Here is a 14,401-nt window from a genome sequence, read left to right as displayed (position 1 = left end):
GTTTAGTGACATTGATTACGTTCTGCCACCTGCCTTTGTCAGTAAATTTTGACTGTCACACAGCCACTGTCATTCGATTATGTATTGTCTGTGGCTGCTCCACATTACAACAGCAGAGTTGAGTAAGTTACAACAGAGACCATATGGCCTGCAAACCAAAAATATATACTGTGTGGTCTTTAAGAAAAAGTTTGTGGACCCCTGAAGATCAAATGGACTTACTTTCCAATACAATGAAATTATAAAGAGAAATAAAAATACAAGAAATCCCTGGGTGGCACAATCAGTTAAGCTCTCAACTACTAACTGAAAGGCTTGCAGGTCGAACCCAGCCGGAGGCACCTCAGAAGAAAGGCCTGGTGATATGCTTCTGAAAGGTCACAGCCTTGAAAAAACCCTATGGGGCAGTTCTCTATACATGGAATAGCTATAATTTGGAATAGAGTCAATGGCAACTGGTTTTTACAGATAAGAATATAGATGGTATTAACGTACATATGACGTACATATAATAAATATCCAGATGTCCATATAACAGGAACTTCAGGAATAGCAAACAAAAAGGACCACACTGAGTAATAGCCATGAAAAAATAGAAGAAAACAACTAAGATGTAGAAAAACTTGTGTTTTCAGCTAGAAAGGTATCCCTATGTGCCATACAGAATTACTGGAAAGAAAAATCAGCAGACTTAAAGGCAGCCCAGAGTCATCACTGAACTTGAAGAATCAAGAAAATAAATATTTCACAGAAAAAACGTCAGGCTTGCTTTTGGCTTCTGATGTGCAACAAAGCTAGAAGACTAAAAGAATGTATACTAACCCCGAGGAAGAAAATGACTGCGATCCTAAAATCTTTATCCCCAAGTCTGATACGATGTCAGAGCAAAAGAAAGTTTTTTAAAACGTTCCAGTAGCTTACCCTCTTTGATCCTTTCTAAACCAATTCTTTAAGGAAGAAATAAAAAAATTAAATTTAATCAGAAGAAAGATCTTCAGGTGTGGGAGGAATATGAAGCCGTGGTAAACAATGAATCAGGTTAAATTAATAGATAAGTCTAAATGATGACACCATGCTCATGAATTAGAGTTTCTTTAAATAGAGCAAATTGTAAGAATAATAGCTTGAAAGGAAGATTCAAATGACAAACAAAATCTGGAAGTGGAGGTGGGGCAGAGTAAAGACCAAAGTGGTGCCAAGGGTCTCAGTTTGGCAGTTGTAGGAGGTAGGCTGGGAGTGGAGAGGCGTATTTTGGTAGAGGTATATGTTTGAGTTAACATACGTTAAAATTATGTAGACTGTTCTCAGTACCGCCATGGGGGGAAATAATTGAAAGGAATGGAGGGAGAATTAATTAATTCAGCAAATTAAGGGATGCAACAGAATGTCCACAAAGAAAAGCCTTAGTATATTCCCTAAATCATAGGTGTTTGACATTACACCTTGTGACAACACAGTAGAAAAGTTACACAACAATAGGTTGCCAGAAAAGAGAGAATGAGTCAGTTGGAAAATAAGAAGCTGTTTTTTTAATCCCTTGAATTAAATAGCAAATCAGAAATTGAAATTGTATTACTTAGAAATAATGGAAAATATGAGAACTTCTCAATATAGGATGAAGTTAAATACATATTGATACAAAAATGTATAATCTTGAATGTGCACCTAATTGAACAAGAAAGCCAACAATGACTGAACCATTTTACTTCAAAAACTAGAAAAAATGCAATAAATTAAAAGAAAACGGAGAATTTATAAAAGTTACAATTATTTAGAAAAGGATATTGGTAGTAGAATTAATAAAACCAAAGCTATTTCTTGAGAAGATGAAAAAGGGAATAAATGAACCCCTAGCAACTGAATGAGGTCAGTATAATTATACAAACCTATTTATTTATTTTTATTTATTATATGGCCTTGGAGCCCTCATAGCGCAGTGGTTAAGTGCTCAGATGCTAACTGAAAGGCCAGCAGTTCAAACCCACCAGCCACTCCAAGAGAAAAAGATACCTGCTTCTGTAAAGATACAGCCTTGGAAACCCTATGGAGCCATTCTACTCTGTTTTGCTGAGTTACTGTGAGTAAGAATCCAGTTGAATGCAATGGGAATATTATATGGTTAGAGCCTGGAAGGAAGACTCTTGGTAGGCATGTATTGAGTGAGTATGAGAGTTGTCGGAGATGAAGTGGCCAGGGAGCAGGAGCCAGATCAAAGCCTAGTATGCCCTGAGAAGGAATTTTGATTTCATCATCTTAAAATAATGTTTTTTTATTCCCTTATGCTGAACCAATAAACATAAATAATTGCTATTAATATTAAATAATGCATAAAGATGGATGGATATATATAATATATATATCTTATTTCTATTATATACAGCACTGGGTACTGGGTATACTGTATTACTCTTTTTTAAAGTGTAGAAATTGGGTTTTATTTCCTCACCTCATAAATCTATATGAAGTAATGAGAAAAGTTACCATTGTGTTAATATTTTTATTTGTAGAGGAATATTTAATTTGTTCAAAGAAACCCACAAAGCATGTGTGTGTGTGTGTTATGGATAAACCAGTTGCCTTGGGGCCAACTCTGACTCATGGAAACCCCATACGTGTCAAAGTAGAACTGTGCTCCGTAGGGTTTTTAATGACTGATGTTTTGGGAGCAGATTGCCAGGCCTGTATTCCAAGGCACCTCTGGGTGGACTCTAACAGTTTGCAGCACCCAGGGACTCCATTATATATGGATACAGAGCTATTTCAATTCATAGCGAAAAGTCTGGAGGGCAATAAAACAAGCTTAACAGGCATTGGGGGAGGTAGTTTTTACTTTCTTTAAAAAAATGTTGTTGAGGAATATTAGGAATATTTAAGAGATTGGGAAAATATCCAAGATAAAATAAAAAAAAGAATAAAGCAAGATTGTTATGTGAATTTAGGAAATGCTAATTAAACTAACTTGTGATCTTATGTTGGGAAGACAAAATCATTTGAATAAAACAAGTTAGAGAAATGCTGAAATAGTAGCTGTATACAAAAGTAATGAGTATGCTGATTTTTAAAATGTATGTGTGAACTCTCGGTTTTTGTGGCTTTTAGAAAATTATGTTCTAACCCTATAGAGCTGTCGCTTGTATCTCAATACATTTTTAGGGTTTATCAAGAGCATACCAACATTTCAGTAGATGTGGGCATAAAATATTATGTTCACCAAGGTCACATGATAACTATGAGCCCAAGAGACAGAAGGGGCCACATGAACCAGAGACTTACATCATCCTGAGACCAGAAGAACTAGATGGTGCCCGGCCACAATCGATGACTGCCCTGACAGGGAGCACAACAGAGAAGCCCTGAGGGAGCAGGAGAACAGTGGGATGCAGACCCCAAATTCTCATAAAAAGACCAGACTTAATGGTCTGACTGAGACTAGAGGAATCCTGGTGGTCATGGTCCCCAAACCTTCTGTTGGCCCAGGACAGGAACCATTCCTGAAGACAACTCATCAGACATGGAAGGGACTGGACAATGGGTAGGAGAGAGATGCTGGTGAAGAGTGAGCTACTTGTATCAGATGGACACTTGAGACTGTGTTGGCATCTCCTGTCTGGAGGGGAGATAGGAGGGTAGAGAGGGTTAGAAGCTGGCAAAATTGTCACGAAAGGAGAGACTGGAAGGGCTAACTCATTAGGAGGAGAGTAAGTGGGAGTATGGAGTAAGGTGTATATAAACTTATATGTGACTGACTTGATTTGTAAACGTTCACTTAAAACTCAATAAAAATTATTAAAAAAATATGTTATGTTCAAAGGCAAGCTAATCCAACAGGTTTATAATTTGCCTGGAGTTGGGTGCAAGCTGCAATTTCAGGAGCCATAAATAGACTGTTGAAGGAGAAATAATCTAGGGTAAGCAGAGCTGACTTTAGGACACCAACCCAGCCCCTGCCACTGGCCTCTGCCTATTAGACTGCACTATCTAAGGGATCATAGAAAACTTGGGACTAATCTCAGATAACCATCATCTGTGGAAAACTCTCAGATGATCAGTGAAACTCAGCAGTAGGGTGTGGCAGTACCTCTGATGAGGTGGATGGGCATACTGGTAGGGGCGAGGACTCCAGCTGATGGCTAAAGTTACTGGGAAACCAAGTCCAGCACGCCGTGAGAGCATTTGTCAGGAATTCGGAAGCACCAAGGAGCCCCAGCCTAATTGACTGAGTTTGGACTAGATCTTCATTACCAGGCAGAACAGACCTGAAAACGGTGAATAAGCCAAGATCATCTCTCTCCTGTGCAGCGCAGCTGACTGGCAAGTTCGTTCCAATGAGGAAGGGGAGTTGACCATCAGTAATAACATCAGAATACAATCAGTTTGTTCATGATGAAAAGTAGAAAGTATGGTTTACATGCAGTGTTATGGTTCAAGCCACACTGTATTCACTGCTAATGGTAATTGGTGACTAATGATATTCTTACATTTGCCTCAATTTTTTTTTTTTAAAGAGTGAAATGTAAGTGGTTATTATACAAATATGTGAATGGCCAAGGCTAGATCAAATAATATGTTAAGTTCTAAATACTAACCTATTATTTTCCTTTACCAGTCATTTTCTTGTGTGTGTGTGTGTGTATTTCCTTTGGGGATTTCATCATAAGAGGTAATTGTGGCAGGCCAACATTTAGGATTTTTATATCCTGGGCGAATTTATTATATTATTAAACAAAGTTCTCATTCATAATGTATAAATCCATCAGAACTCTTTTATTAATAAGATCAACTTTTCAACACATTTTTCCCCATATTTTAGAAAAGGCGACGGCGGATTGACCGAAGTATGATTGGAGAGCCAACAAACTTTGTACACACGGCTCATGTAGGATCAGGAGACCTGTTTAGCGGAATGAACTCAGTAAGTATATGGGTGGAACATGCAGGTAGGGCCCTGGGGCGTAGTTATATACCGTGAGGCTGATACATATATGTTTTTAATGATAACACTGTGCTAAATGAATTTATGGACGTCAAATATGAATGTATAATGTGAGCATTGAAGAGAGACGTGAATGATGAAAAATTAATCCCTCATCTAAAATAGTTATTTTCCACGTTATTTGCATTTGTTTCTGTTTCTTGTACTAAAGGTCTTCATAGCACCCTTTCCCCTGAATAAATACTTTAAACTTTAAACGATTTGAGTTCTGAATGGAGGCCAATGCCCCTGGATTCTCCATGCTCTCACCAGAGGGCTTCGAGATCAGTGTTTTATTGTTTTTTGTTCTCCAGCTAGTTGGCTTTTACAAACATTTTTATTGTATTTATTTATAAAATATTAACCTTTACCTGATATGAGAATGGTTGTGATTTACTTATTACTGTAATGTAAGTTTTAGTGCACTAAGCCACAGGTTCGAATTTGCACATGTCCATTCAGGGCAAGGTAGCAAAAATGTGTCATATTTGTCAGGATATGAAGAACCAGAAGCAAAGAAGGACGATCCATTTTCTTTTAGATAGGGGTTCTGGTGAGTTTCAGAGTAGACTTTAGGTTTACTCAGCTGACCTTTTATTCTTTGATTTCATCTAAGAGAACAACGCTGCAGTGTAATGGGAGCACCGCCCCATGGGGGTTCTTAGTGGTTCTCTGCCTCCTTTTCGCCCTTAAGCCACTAAGCACCGAGGGCCTCTCTTCCCCCATTCCTGAAGTGGGCAAGTATGTCTGCATTATCCCCAAAGTGTTTGGGACCAGAAAGCCAGTAAGGCTTTGTAAACACACATCGTGACTCATACACTTACTCACTGGGCAGCATTAATGACAGACTTCACAGGAGAACAGGGACTTCTAAGGTAGGTAGATGGATATCCTGGATACTGCAAACAAGTTTGTCACTGCAGTTACTAGGTAAGCAAAAAAAAAAAAAAACCCACTGAATGACATTTGTAGCTTCCTGGAAAGGAAACAGCTCGTTTGTTTTAAATCTGTGGGAAAAGTACTCTGTTTGACTTGACCGCTTTTGTGGAAATGTAAGAGGTGTCATGTTGCTGTCAAAATATATAATTCAATAGCTTTGTTTCCTGGATCAGCACGGAGTGAGGAAGCCAAATGGTACCCTGTCAGCTTTGTTACTGTGGTTATTATATTGTATATATAATGAGTGGTTTCAAAGTTATTATAAATGTAAGATTTTAATTGTGTCATCAATAAATGCCTTCTTCCCCACTTCAGTTTTTTTTTTTTTTAGTTCACAGTGTTTATTAACTTCTTAAAACTTGTTTATATTCATTTCAGAATTTCAGATTCCTATCTGGCATTTTGCCTCAGTGAAAAGTCTGTGACTGGTGTACAGGCAGTCTCCGGATTACGAACGAGTTCCGTTCCTAAGTCTGTCTTTAAGTCAGATTTATACGTAAGCCAGAACAGTTAGGTACAGTTCATATCTAACGTCAGTCAGATGTTTGTCTTGGTATATGGTGTACGTTTACCTTTCTGTGCATGGAAAAGTTAAAGAAACACTTCCCGATACACTAAAACATCATTAACATAGTAATACAGTAATAATAATGTTTTGATGCGTGTTGCAAAATAGTACCCATTTGTTTTTACGAACCATTGTGTATACCTTTAATTTTTGATATAATAAGCTTTATGGGAGTTGGTTTGTAACTGTGGGTTGTACATGAGTCAGATGTTCGTAGCCCAGGGATTGCCTGTACTTAACTTTTTTGCTTGCCATAAATTGAGGTAGAATTTTATGATTGTGCTTTGCAGGGCTACCGTGTCTGCTTCTTCAGCTCAGCATAGAGGCAGGATTAAGACGGGACCTTAGCTATTATTGTAGAGTTCTGGCCCACAGTCCCTAGGCAGCCTTCTCCGCTTACTGAAATGGATTTTTTCTGCAGTGTTTTCAGCCTTTAGAACCGAAGGTGTCTCCCTGCAGGCTTTTTGTAGTCATTTCATACATTAGTTTGTCATCTTGAAAGGGATATTCTACACCCCCACAGAGCAGTAGGCTCTTTCTTACCATTAGGCAGGATCCTTCAGTCAACTTGCTGAACAAGTCACTGATAGTTCTAAAGTGTATAAGCCTGGCCTGGTGAGAGAAATTATATTCCCGAATATAAGCAAGTACAAATAAGATGAAACCATAAACAGGTATGCTGTTTATCCAAAGAAAATACTTCATTGTAAGTTTTATCTAGCCTTAGAAAATGAGCAGCTAGTATTATGAACATGGCTTGATGAAATAGCTGTGCTGAAACTGTATTATTGAACGGGCAGATGACTTGTAATTTCTTTCCCCACCCCCAAATATACTGTTCTTCCTGAGAGTACATTTCATACTAAATGTACCAGAAAAGATTTTGTGACCTTTTCAATAATATAACCCTATTGTGTTAAAATAAACACTGGGTTTTTTTCAGTGGTTATTGTGTTAAAATGTCGTATATCCACAGTCACGGTAATTCAGTCTCATTCAGTCACAACACCGAGGGGGGGTTTGCTTGTAGTACAGAAACCAGATCATTTAGTTTGAATTTGAAGAATGTCAACACTTATTTTCCTTCTTAAAATCTGCACAGCATTAAGGATGCACAGTGTAAAAATATTAAAGTGATATTGTTTTTGTTGCTTTTTAAATCGACCTAAAATATTAGTAAAAGCTAACACGTGTTGTTAGGTGCTGTCAAGTCGGTACCAACTCATAGTGACCCCATGCACAACAGAATGAAACACTACCTGGTCCTGCGCCATCCTCACAGTCATTGCTATGTTTGAGCCCGTCGTTGCAGCCGCTGTGTCAGTCCTTCTCATTGAGAGTCTTCCTCTTTTTTGCTGTCCTCTACTATACGAAGCATGATGTCCTTCTCCAGGAACTGATCCCTCCTGATAACATTTCCAAAGTACATGAGACGAAGTCTCACAATCTTTACTTCTAAGGAGCGTTCTGGCTGTACTTTTACAGGACAGATTTGTTTTTCTGGCAGTCCATGGCATATTCGGTATTCTTCACCAACACCATAATTCAAATGCATCAATTCTTCAGTCTTTCCTTTTCATTGTCCAGCTTTCACATACATATGAGGTGATTGAAAAGGCCATGGCTTGGTTCAGGAGCACCTTGGTCCTCAAAGTCATGGCGTTGCTTTTGAACACTTTAAAGAGGGCTTTAGTATCAGATTTGCCCAGTGAAATACATCATTTGATCACCGCCCCCCCGCCATGTGATTTTATTTCTCTCGGTTACTACAGCCTGAGGTTGGCATGAAATGTTTGAATTACCCGCTTTCCTTTCTGTTTCCCCATAGCATCTGTATTTCCCTCCTTTCACTTACACACTCAGACCAAGAAGCTGAGTTTTTCTTTTTAATTTTGTTGTGTATTAGGTGAAATTTACAACTTAGTTAGTTTCTCACTCAAAAATTTATACAGATATTGTTTTGTGACATCAGTTGCAATCGCTGTAAATGTGACAGCACTCTCCCCCTTTTCACGCCCATGTACATTCTCTTCCAGTTTTCCTGTCCTTTCCTGCCTTCTCGTCTTGCTTTTGGGCAGAAGTTGTCATTTGATCTCGTATATTTCATTGAACTAAGAAGCACGTTCCTTGCATGTATTGTTGATTGTTTTATAGGCTGTCTAATCTTTGTCTAGTGGGCTTCGGGAGCGGCTTCAATTCTGAGTTAGCAGGGTATCCAGGGGCCGTAGTCTTGGGGGTTCCTCCAGTTTCTGTCAGACCAGCAAGTGATCTTTTTTAGAGAATTTTGAGTTTTGTTGCACATTTTTCTCCTGCTTTGTCTAGGAGTCTCTATTGTGACCCCTGTCAGAGCTGTCAGTGGTGGTAGCCTGGTACCATATAGTTTTTCTGAGCCTTTTGATTTCCTGACTACTGCTTCCACGGGCATTGATTTTGGAGTCAAGTAAAATGAAATCCTTGACAGCTTCAATGTTTTATCTGTTTATCATGCTTATTGGTTGAGTTTCGAGGATTTTTGTTTTCTTTATGTTGAGGTGTAATCCATACCGTAGTATTTGATCTTTATGAACTTTCTTCACTTTCAGCAAGGAAGGTTGTGTTGTCTGCGTATCATATTGTGGGTTGTTAATGAGTCTTCCTCCAGTCCTGATGCCCTATTCTTCTTCATAAAGTCTTTTTACTTTATCTATTCAGAATCATTAACCTTGAGCACCTAGCACACCATATGTTACATTACAGTAGGTGCTCAGTAGCTGTCTGAGAAATTGATGGACAGGTGATGGCCTTCCCCCAGCCCCCAGAGTCGTGAACACGTGAAGGGCGCTTTGAGCCGATTCCAAGTGATACCGGACTAGATGGTGAGAGCTTTCTGACTCTTCTCTGTTAGGACATCTCCTCCAAAATCTTCTTGCTATTGGTTGTCCTTTTTTGAGCAGTCTAGCTTGGCTCTCTAATTCTCGGCTTCCAGTCTGTGTGAACTAAGATAGGAATAGTAATGATATAGTGAAAGCACTTTACAATTTGTAATGACTTTATGGGCCTTTGTTTCAGCAGACATTTGTTGAGTATCTGTTGTGCATTTAAACTCAGCATTTATATGTCTCACAGTCCACAGAAAATAGCCCAGATACAAAGTGTGGTATTCATAGAGAATAAGTAATTCACCGAGAGTTATGATATTAATAAAGAAAGAAACCTGGATTACAGTCCAAGTCTTTGGCTCTTGGGCTCCTTTTTACAGTTGTCAGACTATGTTAACGTTGTATCAAGTATGTACATTTTACCATATGGACTTTTAAGATTGACCTTTGACTGCTCCAGTTTCATTCGTGCTTATTTTCTTGTTTCTGATGTTAGTCTAATGGAGGTGGTCACGTATGGGAGGGGCCTGCTTGAGATTGAGGAACAGAAGGTTGAGTTCATCTTTTGATTGTTATTGAAATGTTACCAAGTGCCTTGTGAAATATAAAACGGGCTTTTCTTTTAGTAAGTGTGAAGTAGAGAAAGTTGGGCGGAGGAGGAGCTGTGGCCAAAAAAATGTTTCAGTTACTGCCTTACCATTTTCCCTTGTAAACAGAAAAAAAAAAAATTTATAAGTGCACTCTTAACACATGCCATTCTGGAAAAGAAAAGGAATCACTGTTTGCGTTTTTTCACTTTACTCTGTTTTGTCCTGTTTCAGGTTAGCTCCATTCAGAACCAGATGCAGTCCAAGGGAGGCTACGGAGGCGGGATGGCTGCAAACGTGCAGATGCAGCTGGTGGACACGAAGGCCGGATAGCACAGGGAGCCGCCCTCCCTGTGAGTACCTCAGGGCTGGCTTCACACACGCCCACAAACAGCTGACATCACAGACAGCCTGAATTAAGCTTTTGGGCTAAAATAATATAGTTTGTTCTTTTACTTATTTTTTAATTATGAACTTATTAGAAAATGTAGAAATAATTAGCCAAGTCTTTCAAAGGACGATGTTAGGCAGTTACTGCATTTTGAATATTAGTTTTAGGTTGCTCTTTGCTCATCAAAAACTTTCATGCTTAAGACATCTGGGTGGGGAGGAGGCTCTGGTGACAAGATGCCTCTGTGTATCCTTTAAATAGGAGATACTGTGGGTACTTGCATGAGTAGTGAAGTAGTTTTATATTTTAACACTGATTTATAAATCTTTATATACTAAAATTTATCGTCTTTCATTATAAACTTTTTAAATTAAAAAAAAAAAAAAGATAGCTTTTTAAAGGATGACCCCTGAAAGTATAAAAATAATTTGGATTTTTCTCTTGGTTTTATAGGTCATTGTGAATTTTTGTATTTTCTCTTTCCATTATTCTTTAATTTTTTTGTCTTGTGATTCCTTTTCTTTTCTTTTTTTTTAAATTACAAAAAAGAAGTGTGATGGCGTCTTGCTTACCCTCTTGCAATTACCCCACTGATGCGTTACCATTCTGCTTTGAAGAAGCTGTGGCCTGATGAATACTGCGTTTTCTTCAGCTGGCATGCATGCCTTTGGACTCATGGACAGAGTTCTTTGGATTGTGGCTTAATTTTTAGTTTTTAAATCAATATGGATCTGATCTTAGCATGATCTTTTTCGTGAATGCTAGCACCATTTTGAGATCTTTTTCCCATTTTAAACATTTCTCTTCCCACTTCCAGCCCTCCGCCTTATGATTGTCTTGGTAAGCAAGGATCTACTAGTATTTGCTAACCTGTCACCATTTATGTATATTTTGGAAGGTATGAGACCCATAAGCACAATGGCCATTTTTATTCATTTGAAACTTCAGCAGAGTAGATCCCAGCATGGCTTTATGGAGTTGCATTGTGTAGGAGCCCACAGAGTGCCAGAAATGACAATTTCTCTGCTCCCATGGGCTGATGATACTGCTGCTATTAGATGGAGAAAGTTTAGCTGTGGCACCAAGTCCCACGGGTTTCACAGGAAAAGATAACTTGTAGCTTATTTAGAAGTATGACTTTTTGGTCTATTAGATTAGAATTGCAATAAAAGAAAAGCTTGCATTTATAAGGCATTCATTCTGTTGTAAATGTTCAGTATATTTATTTTAAGAGCAAAGACCTGTGATCTAAGAGCAAGCTGTAGTATGTATCTGAGCGTTGTGGTTATATTCTCACCCAGTCTGATTCCGAGTGTTGCCCTCCTGTTAGCTGTTTATTTCTTTGTGTACTCACTGTCTTTTGTTCTTGTTTTTATTTTGTGTTTAATATTATGGTATCTGTTCCCAGCAGCAGTGTGTCCAACTTCCGGCCTGTAATGCTAACTGCAGGCTTCCAGAGTCGTTGGCCTTTCTGTAGTCCACGTATTCTGGGGGCCATGGAAGTTGCCAAGAGCAACACACTTACCTGGCTGAATCACTGCCAGTGAGCACAACACGTACAGTGACTTTTCGTGGTGTTGGTCAGAAGGCTTTGTTCAGGTTCCAAAATCTCGTCATCCTTCACAAATTGTGAACAACGTATTTTAGTATTATACCATTTCAAATATTTCTGTAAATGCTTCTCCTTCCCTTAACATTACAACATTTAAACCATATGTGTAATTCAGCCATGTCTAACTACATTTGGTAGATTAACATTTCATGCAGCAAACAGGGCTTAGTTGAAAACTTATTTAGAGACTATAAAGAATTAGGTAATTGAATAAAGAAACAGCGATTATTTTCTCTTTTGCCTTCTTTTATTTTTTCCTTTGCCCTCACCTCAGTCCCAGGTGCTTGTGAAGGTAGCTGAACAGATAAGTTAGGTTGTAAACAAAACATGAAAGCATTTCTCATCTTGTTATTTTGAAGTTAATTTGTCCAGTACTGTGAGCACAAATTATCCTTGTAGTTCTGTAGTTTGGGGCCTTCATAGGTGTCAGGCCCAAGTGCAGAGAGACTCAATCTAGGAAAAATGTTTGGACTCTAAGAAGTCATGTGATTAGTAATAAAAATAGGTATTTTGCCGTTGATTAACCTCTAAACTTTAATTCATCTGTTGTCATTAATTCACTGTGTAGACAGTGTACTCTGACGTTCGCCTGAGTACCATTGTTCTGCTCAGCCAGAATCCCTTTCCTGCCACGGACACTGCTGTGTTCAAGGCCTTTAAAAGACAGATTACGTTTTATGGGCGTTGTCAGCACAGGTGCTAGTGAGTCTGCTCCTGGTTTGATTTTAAGATTAGCACAAGTTTTGCACTTATCCCATAACTCCTGGGATGATAGAAGGAGCTGTGGTCCCTTTTGCCCAATTCATGATTTTACTCTTTTTTCCAATCCACTATCCTTTTTGCTCCTCCAAGGACCAAAAAATATACCAGTGAGCGTTGGAGTGTATCTCCAGGGTAGGCCAAGGCTGGGCTCCTCAGCCTGTAACCATTCTGCAGCTGCCAGGATGCCGTGGGCACACAGTAACCACACTGCACACAAGAGCACATGCCAGGGCTCCTGGGAGGGTACCAGTGAATTCAAGAAATAAGACTACGAAAAAGTGATAGAATATTAACCTTGGGCATACATTTTTTAGGGAAGCTTGAGAATATTCAAGAGTGTGGAGAGAGGCAGCTTTCCCACATTTGTAAATTGGATTGTAAATCTCAGAGGGTCACTTACCCCCCATAGCAATGGATCTCATTTTCAAATGGAAGCTAATTAAATAAATAGTATTTTCAACTCAGAATTCATTAGGTTGTTAATATTTTGCCAAAATACATGTTAACTGTTAAACAAGAGAAACCGAATGAGGATTTAACTAATCAAATGGGTTCTGTTAACAGTGACCTGCATTCCGTAAAAGAGGTACTTTTCCAAGATGCAGGCGCGAAGTGGTGCCAATAAGCGTAAAGTGGAAGTGTTAAAACTGTAGTGATTTGGGTTCGGCATTTCTGAGGTAGCGTTATCCCTGAACCTTTAAAAATACCTTGTTGAGTACATTAGCTTTCACATTTGTTATTAAATTATAGCAATTTCACTATAGAGTGCAGGTTTGCCTTGATTTTGTTTAAAACGAGGTCTGCTCACACCCAGAAGATAAAATTGACATATTTTTATAATATAAGCATACTTTTTTGTACATTGTGTTCATTCTTGAATAAAGTGAGTTCAGTGTTGGCTTGTAGATATTAAAAAGAAAGTATTGATTTTGATTCAATAAATGTTTTCTTTCAATCCTGGTTTGGTTTTTTGATTCACTTGGTTTTCCTTTTCTTTCAAGGAATTTACTTACCAGAGTTCACTTAGAGCACCTTTTTAGCATTCTTACATTTTCAGTTATAGCTTCTGTCATGCAAAAGTAATTTATCACTTTTCTCTTTACAGGGAGATTTAAACTTCTAGAATTGCAGTCTTTAACTTTATAGTATACTTTCTAATTTTACAAGTGCCTACTCAGAATGAACTTTAAATGGTTGGAAATAAGACTTTTTATAAGAAAAATATATATGGTGGAGTGAAAGTTATTCAGGAAAGATAGATTAAAAAGTAGAAGTGAGGTGAGGATTTTTTTTTTTTTTATTTATTAGTGTCGTGTTCCTCCAACATTTTGCTGCCCATCAGCATTACAAATGATAACTGATTTTTAATAAAGGAATCAAATTACCTATTCAATTTTAGTGTAAAGCATCTTGTCCTCACAACAGTATATGTAGAATTTAAATTAATTAAAATGAAACAGCAGGAAAGGGTGATGGTTGAACAAGATGAACATAATGTCACTGAACTGTAATGTGACAATTGTTGAAATGGCAAATGTTATGTTTTATATATATGTATATATTTACCACAATTAAAAAAAGAGAGAGACTGAAGAGACATACTAAATGCAGTGCAAGAGCCTGGATTATTGTTTGGGGGAAACAATAGCTATGAAGGACTTTACTGGGACACCTGAGGAAATCTGAATATGAACCGTGTATTAGATAATAGT

The 14,401-nt window shown here is 38.1% G+C and overlaps 1 protein-coding gene across 5 annotated transcripts in view; it reads left to right on the top strand.

The window, feature by feature from the left end:
* Window positions 1-13,644, top strand: part of CDC42SE2 (CDC42 small effector 2) — a 104,148-nt gene extending 90,504 nt beyond the window's left edge. For 4 of the 5 annotated variants that reach the window (XM_064275505.1, XM_023548504.2, XM_064275506.1 and 1 more), the window contains 3 exons: window positions 4,811-4,912; window positions 10,159-10,277; window positions 10,769-13,644. In XM_064275505.1, the coding sequence (XP_064131575.1) occupies window positions 4,811-4,912; window positions 10,159-10,257 (201 nt within the window). In that variant the 3' untranslated portion in view covers window positions 10,258-10,277; window positions 10,769-13,644. The remainder of the gene's footprint in view (window positions 1-4,810; window positions 4,913-10,158; window positions 10,278-10,768) is intronic. The other variant, XM_010590178.3, reaches the window with a different exon arrangement.
* Window positions 13,645-14,401: the final 757 nt, after the last annotated feature.

The sequence above is a fragment of the Loxodonta africana genome, chromosome 2, assembly GCF_030014295.1.
Source record: "Loxodonta africana isolate mLoxAfr1 chromosome 2, mLoxAfr1.hap2, whole genome shotgun sequence".
Classification (NCBI taxonomy): domain Eukaryota; kingdom Metazoa; phylum Chordata; class Mammalia; order Proboscidea; family Elephantidae; genus Loxodonta; species Loxodonta africana.
The sequence above is the reverse complement of the archived record's forward strand: the minus strand, read 5'-3'. Positions and strand labels throughout refer to the sequence as shown.